Here is an 18,096-nt window from a genome sequence, read left to right as displayed (position 1 = left end):
ATACCAATTAATAGTCTTTACCCAAAAGAAAAAAGAAAACTTCTCATATTTTTTTGTCTTGTTTTTATTTTTTATTTTATTTTCACTTTTGCTGGGATTACAGGCGCACACCACCACACCCAGCTAATTTTTTTTTTTTTTTTTTTTGTATTTTCAGTAGAGACGGGGTTTCACCATGTTGGTCAGGCTAGTCTTGAACACCTGATCTCAAATGATCTGTCCACCTTGGCCTCCCAAAGTGCTGGGATTACAGGCATGAGCCACCATGCCCAGTCGAAATTTCTTTTTTAAAAATAATTTTACTTAATGTATTGAACCATCAGTGGTTAGTTCTCATCCACATTGCCTGTCTGTAGATTTGTGAAAGTGGTAACAGGTACGTAGGTAACAAAAGCATAGAGCTTGTTTGGTGAATCTTTGTCCTCATTACGTTTTCTGGGCAACCTCACACGGATATGGTGTGGGACATTCCTTATTCCTTTGGCCCAGAGGGCTTTGTTGAGCCTCACATCAATGTGCACATTTGGAGTCCCCATCTCCTTCATGGCGAATTTCTGGATCTCTCTGTGTGCCCAAGGGGCACTTCTCGAAGCCCACTCCACCGATGCGCTGGTGTATTCTGGGGTCACCGCCTCACTAATGGCAGAACGACCCTTCTTCTCGCCACCCTTCTTTGCAGGAGCCATTCTGCCAAGCCCCAGTTGGAAAAAGTGAATTCAAACTTCAACATGAAGTCTGGAGGATACAAACATCCAAACCATAGCACCCAGTAAAATTATCTCTTAAGAACCTGGGTAGGACGGATGCAGTGGCTCATACCTGTAATCCCAGCACTTCGGGAGGCCAAGGCAGTCAGCCAAGATCACACTACTGCACTCCAGTCTGGGCGACAGAGTGAGACTCTGTCTCAATTTAAAAAAAAGAAAAGAAAAGAAAAGAAAAGAAAAGAAAAGAAAAGAAAAGAAAAGGGGAAGGAGAGGGCAGCAGCCGCCGAGGTCTAGAACTGTCCAGCATGCTGCGTGGACAGCAGTGGGAAGGGAATATTTACAAGTGAAGGGGAAAGAGCTAGTTGAGAGTAATTTGTGGTCACTGATGGACTGAGAGCTTGGGAAGGCAGGTGCCCAGCACAGACAGGGAATTCACTCTGAATTGGAGGAGTGGGGAAGGAGGCCTGGATGCCCTGTGATGAGGACGGGAGCAGATGCATACAAGTTTGTAGAAGAGGCATGGGGTGGGAGAATCCTGTCTGATAGAACCTTTTTTATCTTTTTTTTTTTTTCCTTTTTTGAGATGGAATCTTGCTCTGTCGTCCAGGCTGGAGTGCAGCGCCACGATCTCAGCTCACTGCAACCTCTGCCTCTGGGTTCAAGCAATTCTCCTGCCTCAGCCTCCTGAGTAGCTGGGATTTACAGTCCCCCGCCACCACGCCGGGCTAATTTTTTGTATTTTTAGTAGAGATGGGATTTCTTTGTGCTGGCCAGGCTGGTCTCAAACTCCTGACCTCAAGAGATCCACCCACCTTGGCCTCCCAAAGTGCTGGGATTACAGGCGTGAGCCACGGTGCAGCCTGTGCCTGATAGAATCTTTTCTCTGTGAAGCATCATCAACTTATACAGAAATCTTTGAGGCCTCCTTGAGACTGGGACTATTATATCTCTGGCATCTGCAAAGATGGTGTTATGGACTGAATTGTACCGCTCTCCCCCCACCCCCACCAAATTCATATGTGGAAGTCCTAACGCACAGTATCTCAGAATGTGAGTGTATTTGGAGAAAGGTAATTAAGGTTAAATGAGGCCACACGGGGAGGTGGCTTAATCCAATAGGACTGGCTTCCTTAATCGAAGAGGCAGAAGCCTGGACAATATAGCAAGACCCCATATCTAAAAAAAAAAAAAAAAAAACATTAGTCGAGCATGGTGTTACATGCCTGTGGTTCTAGCTACTCGGGAGGCTGAGGCAAGAGGATTGCTTGAATCCACAAGCAATCCTCCATACGTCTGCATTACTTGGTGTTTACTGCAATCATGCAGTGAGCCCTGATTGTACCACTGCACTCCAGCCTGAGTGATAGAGCAAGATCCTGTCTTCATGAAAAAAAAAAAAAAAAAAAAGAGGCAGGGTGCGATGGCTCACGCCTGTCATCTCAGCACTTTGGGAGGCTGAGGCAGGCGGATCACCTGAGGTCAGGAGTTTGAGACTAGCCTGGCCAACATAATGAAACCCCATCTCTACTGAAAATACAAAAATTAGCCAGGCGTGGCAGCACGCACCTGTAATCTCAGTTATTCCGGAGGCTGAGGCAGGATAATCGCTTGAACCTGGGAGGTGGAGGTTGCAGTGAGCCAAGATCGTGACACTGCACTCCAGCCTGGGCGACAGAGCGAGACTCCATCTCAAAAAAAAAAAAAAAAAAAAGAAGAATCAGAAGAAGAAAGAAGGAAGGAGGAGGTCAGAGGAGGAGGGAGGGTGGCAGGGAGGAGGAGGAGGAGAGGGAGGAGGGGGAGGAGGAGGAGAAGGAGGAGAAGGAGGAGAAGGAGAAGGAAAAGGAGAAGGAGACGGAGATGGAGAAGGAGGAGAAAGAAATGCCAGGGAGTGCCGGGGAGAAAAGACCAAGTGAAGACACAGGGAGAAAGCCGTCTGCAAGCCAAGAACAGCCTTGGCGGAGACCCAACCTGCTGACACTTTGATCTTGGACTTCCAACCCCTAGAACTGTGGGAAAACACATTTTTTTTTTTCTGTTTAAGCTGTCCAGTCTGTGGTATTTTATCATAGCAGCCCTAGCAAACGAATAGAGGGAACAGGAAGAGAGAAAAGAAGTAAGGGCTTTATGTTGAAACCCCCAGCATCTGTGGCCTTTAGAGTGCATATATATATATACATATATATATATATCAGCTATTTTCACTCAGAGGATGGGGCTTTTGGATTTAGACAGAATTCAGTTTTAGATCCAGCAAGTCACATAACCTTCCTAAGTTTCAGAGTTTTACCTGCAAAAAGGAGATAATGAAATCTACCTTGGAGGGTTTTTTGTGAAAGTAAAACTGAATGAAATCCGTAAAAACACTGAGCACACTAACAAACATTAACGGATATTACTCTCTGGAAAGATGGTGTATCATTAGGCTATGTTATTTTGTTAGTATTATTGGAGATAAATGCATTCCTGAGGCATAAGGGCCTGCATTCACACCTTGTCACCTGGTGAGGAACTAGGGGGTCCGGGTGGATGTGGTACAGATATTGAGTCACATACAGGGCTTTGCACGGACTCTGGGGTAGAACCACCATAAAACATAACCCCAGGTAACCAAACTCAGAGAGGCTGCTTTCTAAGATGTTCGTACCCAGCAATGCACCTGGCACATAGTAGGCAATTAAAAAGCACTGGCTGGCCTGGCACGGTGGCTCATGTCTGTAATCCCAGCACTTTGGGAGGCTGAGGCAGGTGGATCAAGAGGTCAGCAGTTTGAGACCAGCCTGACCAACATGTTGAAACTCCGTCTCTACTAAAAATATAAAAATTAGCCAGGCGTGGTGGCATGCGCCTATAATCCCAGCTACTCCGGAGGCTGAGACAGGAGAATCACTTGAACCTGAGGCAGAGGTTGCAGTGAGCCAAGATCGTGCCACTGTACTTCAGCCTGGGCAACAGAACAAGACCCTGTCTCAAAATAATAATAATAAATATATAAAATATAAAAAGCATTGGCCAATGCATGTATGGAGGAAGAGCTTTCACTGAGTAATGAACATCCATCAGCATCTGTTAATGGGTCTGTTAGTTAACCCTTTCAGGATTGTAAGTAATAGCAACCATTCAAACCAGCCTAAGCCAGGGAATTTAAATACATTTAAAATCCTTTTAAATGGAAGAAGAGCCACGTGGCCGGGCGCGGTGGCTCAAGCCTGTAATCCCAGCACTTTGGGAGGCCGAGACGGGCGGATCACGAGGTCAGGAGATCGAGACCATCCTGGCTAACACGGTGAAACCCCGTCTCTACTAAAATACAAAACTAGCCAGGCGAGGTGGCGGGCGCCTGTAGTCCCAGCTACTCGGGAGGCTGAGCCAGGAGAATGGCGTAAACCCAGGAGGCGGAGCTTGCAGTGAGCTGAGATCTGGCCACTGCACTCCAGTCCAGGTGACAGAGTGAGACTCCGCCTCAAAAAAATAAAAAATAAAAAATAAATAAATGGAAGAAGAATCTGTTGGCTTGAAGACTGACAGGTCCAGTGTGTGCTTCAGGTATGGCTGGATCCAGGGACAGTGGGATGTATATGGTGATCTTCTCCCCTCTTTTTCTCTTCTGTACTAGCTTTATATCCAGGCAGGTGCCCTTCATGTGGTGGTCTTGGAAGCCCCTCCTGACTCCTACCTTCTATACACCCAGAAATTCCAGAGCAAAGGGAATCTCTTTTTCAAACAGTGCCAGCTGGAGGCCTGGACTGACTCTGAGCCACAGAGCCAGAGTCAAAGATCATCCTTATCCAGTCACCCCAGCTCCAGGCCCTGGGAGGAGGGGAGAGAGAATTTCTGAAAGGAGAAACAAGCTTTTTCCAGCAGAAGGGTGAGACTGGTTGCCAGGCAGGCACAGACCACACTGCCTACTGGACTAACTATCTATTTCATTTATTTATGTATTACTATTATTATTATTATTATTATTATTGAGACGGAGTCTCGCTTTGTTGCCCAGGCTGGAGTGCAGTGGCACGATTACTATTATTATTTTTTGAGACAGAGTCTCCCTCTGTCAACAGAGCTGGAGTTCAGTGGCACAATCTTGGCACACTGCAACCTCTGCCTCCCAGGTTCAAGCGATTCTTGTGCCTCAGCCTCCCGAGTAGCTGGATTACAGGCACCTGCCACCACGCTTGGCTAATTTTTGTATTTTCAGTAGAGACAGGGTTTCACCACGTTGGCCAGGCTGGTCTCAAACTCCTGACCTCAAGTGATCCCCCTATCTCGGCCTCCCAAAGTGCTGGGATTACAGGCATGAGCCACTGCGCCCGGCCTGAACTAAGTGTCTGGATAGAAGTCAGGTAATTCATGGATGACCAGGTAAGACAGACAGAAGCATGCCACCTGGTGAGTACATGGGGATGGGGAACGAGATCTGTGCTGGGCGCAGGCAGCACCAAGGCCATTGAGAATTTTAAGAAGGCTGGGATCTGCACCCCTGGCCAAGAGGGTATGTAGTAGATTAACTGCAAAACTGGTCCTGATCCTCCATCTATCCCTGAATCCACATCCTGTGTGGAGTGGCTTTGCGACATCTCTCAGCAAAGCCTGTTTCCCTTCCCCTAGAATCAGCTGGCCTTGTCATTTGGATGGACAGCAGATTGTGGCAGAAGGCACAGTGTACCAGCTCTGAGCCTTAGCCTCAAGCCATCTTCTGTGCCTTTGCTTGTTCACCCACTTTGACCCCCGGTTCCCTCATAAAAAGAATCCTGGCTATTTGGGTGCAAAATGAGAGACCCCCACAGGGCTCTACCAGCCTTTCCAGCCAAAGGCCCCAGACATGAGATTGCCTGGCCTGATTCCCAAAGCTGCTTCACTGACTCATAGCTGACTGAGGATGCAGAGCCTAGCTCAGATCAGAACCAGGACCCAGAGACTTCTGAGCAGGAAGTGATTGCTGTTTGAAGCCAATGAGTTATGGGACAGTTTGTTATGCACTATTGTTGTAGCAAACAGAAAACCAATACAAGGCATGTTAGGGAGGAAACCCAGCTGGTGCTTGGCCTGCCACACTGTGCAACCAAGAGGTTAGGACTCCCAGAATGGACACGTATTTCTAACTTGCAGGAAAATGCCATGTGGGCTAACCAGGCCTGGAGATCACGCCTGTTGGAGTCTTTAATCTCTACAGATCTCATGTAGGGTGTTTTGTTTTGTTTTGTTTTTTCAGATGGAGTCTCACTCAGTCGCTCAGGCTGGAGTGCAGTGGCGGGATCTTGGCTCACTGCAACCTCCGCCCCCTGGGTTCAAGCAATTCTTCTGCCTCAGCCTCCCAAGTAACTGGGAATACAGGCGCGTGCCACCACGCCCGGCTAATTTTTGGTATTTTTAGCAGACATGGGGCTTCACTATGTCAGCCAGGCTGGTCTTGAACTCCTGACCTCAGGTGATCCGCTTGCCTCGGCCTCCCAAAGTGCTGGAATTACAGGCATGAGCCACCGCGCCCAGACTGCAGAGGTTTTAACTGACCTCCTGACATGTTTCCCAGAGACACAGGCACTGGGAACTTTCGGAAACGATTCCACTTGAGCTGCTAGGGAGAAATGTACCCCACTAGCCACATTCCCCTTGAGGTATACATTTTGATTTTGACGTTTTTGTATGGTAGCTGTGTGCAAGGAACAAAAAAGCAAAGACGGCTTCCAAGAGGGGCCTAGGGGAGACTGGGAAGAACTGAACAGGTCGCCAGTACTGCCCAGGTGCAATGTAAGCCATTTGATTGCAGTGGGAGAAAAAGAATCCAAGAGACAGGATTAAAGCCCATTTCAGACTTTTCCAAAAAAAAAAAAAGAAAAAAAAGAAAAAGAAAGGTGCAATGAGGGAAGCTGTCTGATGCAAGGATCTGCCAATCGGATAATTAAAAAAAAGGTGAAACAGTTCACACACCCTCCCTCCCTGTCTACCACGTCACCTGCTCCCGCTCCTGGTATCCAGGTAACTCCTGCTGTATGCCTAGGCACATGGAAAATGACCGTTTGGGTCCCAAACACATCCCAGATTGTGTCATCTGGCCCCAAACCTGCCCTGGTCTCGTGACTTGCTCCAGGGAACATCACCATCCGTCCAGGTGAGAAGTCTGGCAGTCGGACACCAGATCCTGCTCACCTCCTGCCTCAACACCCCCCCATTCTGTATGCTCTACCTTGACTATGCCTATTCCACTCCCAGGCTCCCCACTTCCAACTGGGCCACTTCTACACAGGTTTGGGTTTGTCCACTGCATGAAACCTCAATTCTGCAGCCTGACATAGGAGGTCTTCCTCCTACAGTCCTTCCTTCCCTGCATCTCTCCCAGGCCTCTCTCTCCTGTGTCCCTGAAGTCAGCTTCCAAGGCCCAGGCTGGACGTGCACATCCCCAGGGCCCCTCTACGTTGGGCTTTCCACCCTCTCCCGTCTCGCGCCCGCCTGCAGGATCATGCTCAAGGGTGTCGGCCTCCTCGCAGGGACCCGCTAGGAGCAGGATCAGAAAAAAGGTCCACATGTCCCAGGAATGTGGCCACTTTGTAATCCACCCTCCAGGTGTCCCTGACAGCCCAGGAGCGAGGTGGGAAGTGGGCCCAGGAAGCCGACGGAGCATGGTCCTCCAGGCACAGGCACACTCAGCACCCGGTCCTAGGACCTCTGGCTCCAGGGCTGGGGGTAGGAACAAGGGTTGGCAGAGGAGGGCCCGGCCACAGCTCGGCGGCTGAGGTAGCTGCAGGAGAGGCTGGCGGTGTGCTCGGAGCCTAGGGCGTAGTGGCCCTGGACCTCGGCAGTGTCTGGGCTGCCCTCTCGGCCTCCATCTCCCTGCTCAAGCCGCAGAGGACGCGGTGTGGCCACTGTCACCAGGCCAGGGGTGAAACCATCCCGGAGCTGCGGGGGCCCTCCCCGGCCTGCAGGTCACTCAGTGCTCGCTGGGGAGGGGGAACACAGAGGTAGGGGTGGTCAGTGGTCCCAGGAACCTGTGATGCCTTCCCTGTCTCTTCCCACACTAGACAGCCAGCACTGAGGCTGCAACCCGCCCCATCAGGGGATTAGGGGGATGTGTTGCTCACTGGGGCCCCTTTCCCAGCCCTGGCTTCATGGAGGATCCCTTCTTTTGGTCTCCGGCCCCCACCTCTCCAAAAGGGCCCCTCAGGTCTCCACTGGGGCTCACCTCGAATTTGCTCATGAACTCTGCAAAGATGCCGAAGAAAGCCTCAGAGGTGGTGGCCTTGGAATCCTCCCCGAAGAAGGCCAGCGCCTTGCCCAGCTCCTCCATGGCCTCGCGCTGCAGCCCATCCAGTGCCCGAAGCACCGGCTGGGCCGTTTCCAGGAAGGACTGACAGGCCTCAGTTAAGGAAACAGCCAGTCTGCTGATGCCCCCAGGGTCTTGAGTGGTGGCCCCAGACAGACAGGTCCCCTAGCAGCCCTATTCCCGGTTGGCCTGAGTCCTTCCAAGGGCCAGGTCCTGTGTCCAACAGGGAACTGGGTTCTGTTAAGGGACTCCAGTCTCACTGGCCACTAAGCTCATCCTGGAACTGGCCACAGCCAGTGCGGCCTCAGGCCATTCACCCCTGTTCTCTCTGCAGGGCCAGGCCCTGGGTCTCTGATCAGAGGCTTCCACTGCCACCTTCTTCCCCAACCAGCCATTTACAGTAGGCCCCTCTGTCACTCTCTAGGCCTTACTTTTTTTTTTTTTTTGAGACAGGGTCTTATTCTGTTGCTCAGGCTAGAGTGCAGTGGTGTGATCACAGCTCACAGGTCATTCCAGCCTCTACCTCCCAGGCTCAAGTGATCCTCCCACCTTAGCCTCCCAAGTAGCTGGGACCAGAGGCTCACACCATCACACCCAGCTAATTTTTTGATTTTTAAAATAGAGATGGGGTCTATATTGTCTAGGGTGGTCTCAAACTCCTGGGCTCAAGTGATCCTCCCACCTTGGCCTCCCAAAGTGCTGGGATTGCAGGTGTGAGCCACTGCACCAGGCCTTAGGCCTTGCTCTGTTTTCTAGAGCATTTGTCATGATCTGAAATTGTTCATAAGTTCATTTCCTACCGCCTAAGTGAAAGCTCACTTGCACCTCCAGGGCTTAGAATAGCATCTGATACATGCAAAAAGATTCGGTGGTTGAATTGCTATCATTTTTTCAGCACTTAAAACTGTGCCAAGCTTTGTTCCAAGCTTGTTGAATCATCGTTTAACACCTCTATGAGGTAGATAATCTCTATTTCACATGTGAACAAATTAAAGCACAGAGGACTTTAGCAACTAGTCCAAGATCACACAGCAAGCACTGTGGTACCTGAGCCACAGTTGAACCCACCAGGGTCATATCAATTAATGACCACTGTGGTAGCGGTTCTCATGACCCCTCTTTTTCCTGATGAGAAAACTGGGCTCAGAGACGGTAAGTGACTTGCCCATAGTCTCACAGCAGGTAAGCAAATGAGTCAGGATTTGGGCCTATGGGTGTCTGATATGCCAGGTCAATTTCCTTTGCAGAGGCTGCCTTTAATTAATTAATTAATTAATTTTGAGACAGAGTCTCGCTCTGTTGCCCAGACTGGAGTGCAATGGCACAATCTTGGCTTTCTGTAACCTCTGCCTCCTGGGTCCAAGTGATTCTCCTGCCTCAGCCTTCTGAGTAGCTGGGATTACAGGCACATGGCACCACACCTGGCTAATTTTTGTATTTTTAGTACAGACAGGGTTTCACCATGTTGGCCAGGCTGGTCTCGAACTCCTGACCTCAGGTGAACTGCCCTCCTTGGCCTCCCAAAGTGCTGGGATTACAGGCATGAGCCACCGTGCCTGGACTGCCTTCATTTTATTTTTGAGACAGGGTCTCACTCTGTCACCCAGCTAGAGTGCAGTGGTGTGATCGTATCTCACTGCAACCTTGAACTCCTGGGCTCAAGTGATCCTCTAGCCTCAGCCTCCTGAGTAGCTGGGACTACAGGCATGCACCACCATGCCAGGCTCATTTTCAAATTCTTTTGTAGAGATGGGGTCCCGCTATGTTGCCCAGGCTGTTCTCAAACTCCTGGCCTCAAGCGATCTCTCAGCTTTGACCTCCCAAAGTGCTGGGATTACAGGCATGAGCCACTGCACCTGGCCCAGAGGCTACCCTTGAATGTGACCATCTGTCTTCTCTCTGGGGACCTCCAAGCCCAAGGAAGCAGGCCAATACCCCTAGACTGAGGGATGCTAGAGTGGACTAACCCTCACTTAAACAGCTTCAGTTTTCACATCTGCAAAACATCTGGGTGGGCTGGGCACAGTGGCTCATGGCTGTAATCCCAGTATTTTGGGAGACCAAGGCGGGCAGATCACGAGGTCAGGAGTTTGAGACCAGCCTGACCAACATAGTGAAACCCCGTGTCTACTAAAAAATACAAAAAATTAGCCGGGTGTGGTGGTGGGCACCTGTAATCCCAGCTACTTGGGAGGCTGAGGCAGAGGAAGTACTTTAACCTGGGAGGTGGAGGTTGCAGTGAGCCAAGATCGCGCCATTGCACTCTAGCCTGGGCGACAGTGCGAGACTCCGTCTCAAAACAAAACAAAAATCTGGGTGTGAAGTGGGTGAAAGGAGATGGTGTAAAGCACCTTGCCCAAGCTGTAGAGTTTGCTTAATGATTCTCTGCAGATCTTCTGCCTGAGAGGAAAGGGCAGGGGTGGATCTGACATCAAATTCCTACTCAGACACTCACCTGCACCAGCCCCCATGTGCTGCAGTCAGAGATACGTGACAGGGGCTTTCATCACCTACTGCCCTGGCCACAGGCACAGCCCCCAGACCTCTCCTCCTTACCTAGCTTCAGCCTTAGGGAAAACTCTGTGTTCCCTCCCAAGGGGTGTTGGAGCCAGAGATGGGGAGCAGGGAGAAGTGCCACATGCCCTTCTTTCCTGTCTTCCTATCTGGGCCTCTGTCACCCACTGGCCAGGCCCTGCTGGGGGGCTCAGTGGGAATGTCCCAACCTCCTGACTGCCTTTGGCTGGTAGGGCCCGACAGGCTGCTCCTTGTAATTTTGAGACTTAGCTCTGGGCTGTAGTGCCCCAGAGGACAGATGGGACAGCGGCTTTGGGGCACTCAAAAGAGCTCTGGCTTCAGTTACGCACAGACTTGGCATTACAAATGCCTTGGGATTGTAAATGACCCAGGGCTAAGTGCAGTGGCTCACGCCTGTAATCCCAGCACTCTGAGAGGCTGAGGCAGGTGGATCACCTGAGGTCAGGAGTTCAAGACCAACCTGGAAAACATAGTGAACCCATGTCTCTACCAAAAATACAAAAATAAGCTGGGTGTGGTGGTGGGTGCCTGTAATCCCAGCTACTTGGGAGGCTGAGGCAGGAAAATAGCTTGAACCTGGGAGGCGGAGGCTGCAGTGAGCCAAGATCGTGCAACTGCACTCCAGCTTGGGCAACAGAGCAAGGCTCTGTCTCAAAAAATAAAAAAATACATACATACATACATACATACATACATACATACATAAAATAAAATAAAATAAAATAAAATAAAATAAATGTATAATCCAGGATGGGACCCAGTGTTGTGGCTTACGCCTGTAATCCCAGCACTCTGGGAGGTTGAGGCAGGCAGATCACTTGAGCCCAAGAGTTTGAGACCAGCTTGGGCAACATGGCAAAACCCTGTCTCTACTAAAAATACAAAAATTAGCCAGGCATAGCCTGGGTGACAGAGTGAGGCCCTGTCCCAATCAATCAATCAATCAATAACCCAGCATGGAGCCTCTTTCAGGAACCCTGGGTGCACAGCAGCCTGTGCCCAGAATCTCCGCAGGAAGTCGAGGTCTCCAGTGGCCACTGGAGCCACAGCCAGCTCTACCCAACCATCCCACGATCCAGCCTGGTGCAGGAACAGGCTGCTCAGAGGATGCCGACATGACCACTGCAAACTTGTCCTCGCTGGAGGGGGAAATGCTCTCGCAGGCATCCTGTATCTCGCTGATAGTGCCATGGAGGTCGGCCAGGTCGCTGGTCAGGGCCCTTTGGTTCACTGTAGGGAAGAGGACAGAGGCCACACGTGGCCACTCTTCCAGCCCAGGACAGCATGGCTCTGCCCCATCCACCCACCCAGCATACCTTTGGCAGCCAGGGGCACAGTGGGCAGGTCCTGAGCAAAGCCCAGGAGTTCAGGGAAGTGCTGGCTCAGCGATTTGGCAAGGATGTGCAGGAAGGTGGACTTCCCATCTACTGTCTTGGTGGAGTTCAGCTGTAAGCGACCCCCAACATACATCCCCATCAAGGACCCCATCAGATGGGGTCACATGGGCCCAGCTTCTCCTGGACTACTGTGGCATCAGTGATCAATTCTTGCCCCTCCCCTTTTTTTAAAAATAGCAGGGTCTTGCTCTGTTGCCCAGACTGGAGTGCAGCGGCTCCATCACAGCTCACTACCGCCTCAAACTCCTAGGCTCAAGCGATCCTTCCACCTCAGTCTCCCAAGTAGCTTGGACTACAGGCATGCATCATGCCTGGCTAATTATTTTTGTAGAACTGGGGTCTTGCTATGTTGTCCAGGCTAGTCTCCAACTCTTGGCCTCAAGTGATCCTCCCACCTTGGCCTCCAAAAGTGCTGGGATTACAGGCATGAGCCACCACACCCAGCTCAATCCCCAGCCTTTGACACTCTCTTTCCAACTCTTTTCCCTCACTCCATTTTTCCAAATCCTGGGAGTGTGTTCCTCCACCCCACCACACCCCACCCTTTGCTGCAGTCACATCCTGGCTTCAATGTAGCCCTTTTCCTGCTAGAAGAAGAGCCCTCCGTGGTCACAATGTCCTCTCCTGCTCTCTGCCACAACTGAGCTAGGCTTGGCGTCAGCACCTTGCTGCTAGAGCAAACCAGTTAACTGCTGCCGGCAGGCCCCCTCACCTCTGTCAGAAAGTTGATCTTGAAGCCGGTGGTCTTGTTGGTTTTGGGCTGTCCATCGTTGAGATAGTTGCCCATGGCCAACACAAACTGTGGATGAGAAGGTGTGCAGGGCCTGTCCTCCACCACCACCCACCCACCCAGCTGTCTGGATGGGCCTCCATGCTGGAAGCCCCAGGAGGCAGAGAAGCAGATAGGGTGCCAGGGAGGGTATGCCCACTAACCTCCAGGATCTTGGCGAGCTTCCGACTGTTTTTGAGCTCCAGGGAGGCCTGGCGCAAGCATTCAAGGCTGCCACGGATCTCCTCTGTCTTCTCCTGAAGGGTGGCCTGGAAGTGGAGGCTGCGCAGGCGCGTCTTGTATTCGGGAACTGACAGCATCTGCCTCGAAGGCAGAGCCAGGATTCACCCATCCCCTTCCTGGGACCCTCTGCCCCACCGCAGGCTTTGGGGTGGGAGGTCTGCTAAATGCTTGGGCCCGATATTCCGGTAGGAAGAATAAGCACGACCCCTGGGGGAGCCCACCTCCCATGTACCTTGGACCCCTGATGGGACCCGGCCATTAAAGGTTAATGTTAAACTGGGACTCAGAGGCCTGGGCGCAATGGCGGCCCTCGAAAGGGCGCGGGACTCCAGCAGCACTGGCCACAGCGACAGCCCCTATGGAGCCGGCCGAGGCCTCGGGGCGGGATTGTGGTCGCGGCACCTGCAGGACGAACTGGTCCGGCTCGCTGAGGCGGCCGGGCGCCTCGCGGAAAGCCTGGTAGCGCTGCTCCTCGTCGGCGTCGGGCGCGAAGAGCAGCAGCTGCGCCAGATGCGCGGGCTCCAGGCGCCGGGGCTCCATGCTCATCAGCACCTGGCGCAGCTCCGCGGGGCTCAGCTTCAGGTGCGCCAGGAGGATGGCTGCGGGCGGGGCGGCGCGGTGAGTGGGCGGGGCGGAGGCGGGGCCGGATGGGATCCAAGACGGAGGGGGCAGGGCAGAGGCGGGGAGAGGGCGGAGACGGGGCGGGGCCTACGGGAGAGGGCGGGGTCTTGAGGCTGGAGGGATAAGAAACGCGGACAGGGACAAGAGGATGAGCTGAGGCGGGTACCGGGTGGGGAGAGGACGGCACTTCAAGACGGGCCTGGGCTAAGGGGAGGAGCCTGGGAGGGGAAGAAAAAAGGAAAAGGGGCGGGGCCGCTCGGTGAGCAGGGGCAAGGGGGGGGGGCCCGGCAGGAAGAGGGCGGGGCTTCCAAGTTGGCCCAGGGTACAGGGGGGAATCTGAAGGGGCAGGGGACAAGGAAAGCGGGTAGACCTGCGAGGGAGAGCTGGGGCGGGGCCTGGGCTACTGGAGAAACTCTAGAGGGGTAGGGGACAATGAACAGGGCGGGGTCTACGAGGATAAACTGGGGCGGGACTCAGGTGGAAAGAGGGAGGGGCTTTGGGATTGGCCTGGGCTACTGTGAGCCTGGGGGGCAGGAGCAAGGAAAAGGAGCGGGGCTGCTGGTTGAGATCTAGCTGGAGTAGAGGGCGGGGCCCAGCAGGGAGAGGGCGGAGCTTCCAGATGGGCTTCGGCTACGGGGAGGAGACTGAATGGAGGAGACAAGGAACAGGGTCGGGGCCTGCGAGGGGTGCCGTAGGGGGCTGGGCAGGGGCGGGCCCTGAAATAGAGACGGTCTTTCAGAGACCGATTTAAGGGTGAGGACGGGGTTCTAGAGGCGCTAGATTAAGAAGCTGGGTGGAGCCTATGGGGGTCGGGCCAGGGACAAGGGCGGGGCCTGCGAAGGAGAGAGGGAATGAGGCTGGAGGCGTGGCCAGAACCTGGGAGTTGATTACACAGTGAGGGCGGGGCAGGCACCTGCGCCCAGGTGGGATCTGGCTGGCTATGGGGCCTGGGAGGGGGACTTCACCGCGCTGAGCGACAGGAGTCCGGGTCCCCACCGCCTAATCTCTGTCATCCACCTGGGCAGGTCTGAGGCCCAGAAAAAGGGCCGCCACCTGCCCCCTACACCCCTGGGGTTCCCCGGACCCTCACAGGTGTTGTAGGCCTTCTTATGGGACAGGATCTCCACCACCTCCTTCTTCCGGAAGGGCTCCGGCCCCGGCACCGGTTCTGGAAAAGAAACTGACAGTTTACGAAGGGGGCTAGGCTGAGGCTGCAGTGGGAAGGCCCAGGAGTGGTGTGGCCACAGCCAACAGCCACGATTCCCCCTAAGGACGACCTCGACTTAATCAGCTACGCATGTCCATAGTCTCCTCATTCCTCAGGTCGGGGACCCTCAGGCCTCAGGTCCTGTGTGTAACCTCCCCTCACCCCCGTGCCCTGTGCATCCTCCATGCTGCAGGCGGCCAGGTCTTTCTGTTCCATCCTGGGACCGCCTGTTCCACCCAGCAACCACAGGGAGATACCCAGAAAAGGGTGAGGGCAAGGGAGCCTGGAAGATATATTTGTGGATGCCCCCTGTCTACGGTGTGACTGTGAACAAATTACCTCACTTCTCTGTGCTTCCTCATGAGGAAATGGGGGGTGATCACAGTATGTACATCATAGAATTGCCATGGGATTTAGAAATTAGAGTCCCTGGTATTTGATCACTGCACAATAAATGCCAGCTTTTTTTTTTTTTTGAGACAGGGTCTCATTGGGTCACCCAGGTTACCAGGTCGGAGTGCAGTGGTGTGATCGCAGCTCACTGCAACCTCTACCTCCCAGGCTCAATTGATCCTCCCAACTCAGCCTCCCAAGTAGCTGGGAACCACAGGCATCCTCCACCATGCCTGGCTAATTGTTTGTATTTTTGGTAGAGACAGGGGTTTTACCACGTTGCCCAGGCTGGTCTCGAACTCCTGAGCTCAGGCAATCCACCCACCTCAGCCTCCCAAAGTGCTGGGATGACCGGCGTGAGCCACTGTGCCCGGCCTAAATGCCAGCTATTAAATAACTCAGGGACGGAAGGCTTGAGGACACATCAGGTTAAATAGCAGTCAGTGCAGCCCTGGAAGATGCTAAGCCTGGAACTGTCACAGATGGTGTAGTATCTGGGGTTCCCTAAGGCCATCAGGCCACTCACTAGCAGGTTTCTGGGTGCCGAAGTGGAGCTCCAGGTCAAGGTATTTCACCATGTCACTCAGCTTGTCGTAGTCGGAGTCTTCCCCGAGCTGCCAGGGAAGATGGGAAGTTCAGAGGAGGAGAAGCAGCAGCAGCTGGACTGGCCTCCCACTTCCCACCCTCTGAGGGCCGCCCTGGGGACTTCCCGAGCAAAAGCACCCATCAGGTGCTGGGATCAAGCCCAGAGCCGGAGGAGACTGCAAGAAAAGCCAGATCATCTGAGTCACTGGGTGCTGAGCCAGCGCCTCTTGGGGTCAATCGAGACTCAAGACTTGGAACTCTACTCGTGCAGAAGCCAGCAAGATGGGACTGAAGCGGGGGCATGAAGGAGCTCTGAAGAGGCTAGAGGCAAGTAAGGGGCTACCGGAGGTGGCTCAGGGGTCTGGCTCTGTCATCAGGTCTCCTTGGAGGGCAGTGAGTTCACCAGGGCTGCCCTGGGCAGAGTGAGCTGGTGCAGGGAGAACTGCAGCTGTGACAGCCTAGGGGCCAGACGCTGGACACATGGCTGTGATGAATGGCATAGATGAGAGGTGACAGCCTGGGGCTGGGACAGGGAGTGAGGATGGGGTGGCTGCCAAAGGGAGAGGACCCAAAGGGAGGGCAGGCAGGGGAATTAAGTCTTAGAACACAGCTGCAGGGCAAGGACACTGAGGATGGATTTGGGCTTGGTCAGATGTGTGACCTGTGTCCCTGTCTCCACCTTTGGTAACCAATGGAAGAACCATGCTGTGGAGCAAGACTTGGAGATTGGTTTAAGGTTGGCAGGAGTGAGGTCTCCAGGGGACTCAGGAGGTCCCTATTTGTGCCCTTGTCTCACCGAGTTTTTTTTTTGTTGTTGTTGTTGTTGTTTGAGATACGGTCTCACTCTGTCCCCCAGGCTGAACTGCAGTGGTGCCATCTTGGCTTACTGCAACCTCCATCTCTGGGAATCAAGTGATCCTCCCTCTTCAGCCTCCTGAGTAGCTGGGACCACAGGCATGCACCACCATGTCCGGCTAATTTTTTGAATTATTTGTAGAGATGAGATCTCACTATATTGCCCAGGCTTGCCTTGAACTCCTGGGCTCAAGCAGTCCTCCCAGCTCAGCCTCCCAAAGTGCTGGGATTACAGGCATGAACCACCAAGACTGGCCTCACTGGACATCTTTATTAGCAACTTGGAAAGGGTCCCTGGAGACGTGGGCTAATGATATCTTGGCTGAGAAGGCAAGAGACAGAATTGGGACCCAGGAGATGGCAGTGGGGAAAAATCACAAGCATGCTTCTGCCCAGTGTGACTACACGTGAGAGTGTATTATTGATCCCAAGAAGATGTGGTTGAGGATGATGGTGAGCATGAGCACTAGGTTGGGGCAGCCCCAGGAGCTGGAAGGAGTCCCTGCCATATTAAAAGGAGTATGATGTCTGGGTCAAAGGAGGTGAGAACCCTGTTCTCTCCTCTGAGCTGGAACCCCCATTGGGGATTCCATCTGGGAATGTCTCTTTGACAGGGACATGGACACTGGAGTGGGGGCTGGAAACCATGTTCTAAGAGAACGACCTGAAAAAAAAAAGAGGTGGGGTGAACCTTGTTCATCTTGCAGATTGGTTGGTCTGTGGATAAGATTGCTCTGCCTGATTTCAAGGGCCAGAAAGAAAACAGGGCATGGGAATCCTGGGGAGACAAGATTTCAGAGCAAGACAAAGGATAGTTAAAATCGTCCAGTGAGGAAAGAAAGACCTTGACAGGTAGTGAGTTCCCCATCACTGAAGGTGCTCAAACATACCCTGGCAGTGTTGTGCGGGAGGAAATTCAAGCATCAAAGTGAAAGGGTGAAGGCTGGTGTGCAGGAGTTTGAACCAGCTGCTCTTTTAAGGGTTTAAGAGAACTCGTCTGGCCTCAAGAGCGATAGGTTTCAAGGATGGGTACGGTGGCATTTCCAGGTGTCCCCAGTGTGTGTCTTTGGCTTAGGGACATAGATTGGCTTCAGTGCCTGCAATGGCCCCCAAGCATGGGGATGTCGTTGGGCTGGGCGTCTACTCATCCTCTGCTTGGGGTAGGGAGGATGATGTTGGAAGATGCCTGGTAGATGGGTTTTCCTTCAGTGCTGCTGCCCACACCATCCTCCCCCAGTACAGAGCACTGGTGGGTCCCAGGTCACCCACCTGACCCCAGATGGTGCCTTCTGAGTTCTCCACCTGTTCCCACCGCAAGCGCTTGACACTCATGTGGCTGGTCTCACTACGCCGGTGGCCCAGGCCCCGGGACAGCATGGGGGGCGCACAGGGCACGGGTGGGGGCAGGGGCGGTGGGGGTGGTGGAGGGACTGGGTGGCTGAGTTGGGTGAGGGGCTTGGTCAGTGCCTGAGCAGGGCCCCGGGAACCATCAGAGCTGCGGGAGCTGGGCTTGGGGTCATGGAAAGGCA

The 18,096-nt window shown here is 53.1% G+C and overlaps 1 protein-coding gene and 1 pseudogene across 1 annotated transcript in view; both read right to left on the bottom strand.

Annotated features, from left to right (window-relative positions):
- Positions 1–273: 273 nt before the first annotated feature.
- On the bottom strand, positions 274–866 carry LOC108523986 (60S ribosomal protein L31 pseudogene; annotated as a pseudogene).
- Positions 867–6,572: 5,706 nt separating this feature from the next.
- The window catches only part of GRID2IP (Grid2 interacting protein), a 72,625-nt gene continuing 61,101 nt past the window's right edge, over positions 6,573–18,096 (bottom strand). Inside the window, 10 exon segments of the mRNA XM_017864755.1 lie at positions 6,573–7,639; positions 7,882–8,046; positions 11,609–11,727; positions 11,814–11,943; positions 12,607–12,693; positions 12,828–12,983; positions 13,309–13,505; positions 14,618–14,695; positions 15,654–15,741; positions 17,837–18,093. Of these exon segments, the coding sequence (XP_017720244.1) occupies positions 7,568–7,639; positions 7,882–8,046; positions 11,609–11,727; positions 11,814–11,943; positions 12,607–12,693; positions 12,828–12,983; positions 13,309–13,505; positions 14,618–14,695; positions 15,654–15,741; positions 17,837–18,093 (1,349 nt within the window). The 3' untranslated portion in view covers positions 6,573–7,567.

The sequence above is a fragment of the Rhinopithecus bieti genome, unplaced genomic scaffold (genome assembly GCF_001698545.2).
Source record: "Rhinopithecus bieti isolate Rb0 unplaced genomic scaffold, ASM169854v2 scaffold_77662, whole genome shotgun sequence".
Lineage (NCBI taxonomy): Eukaryota > Metazoa > Chordata > Mammalia > Primates > Cercopithecidae > Rhinopithecus > Rhinopithecus bieti.
This window is presented reverse-complemented; position numbering and strand designations above follow the sequence as displayed.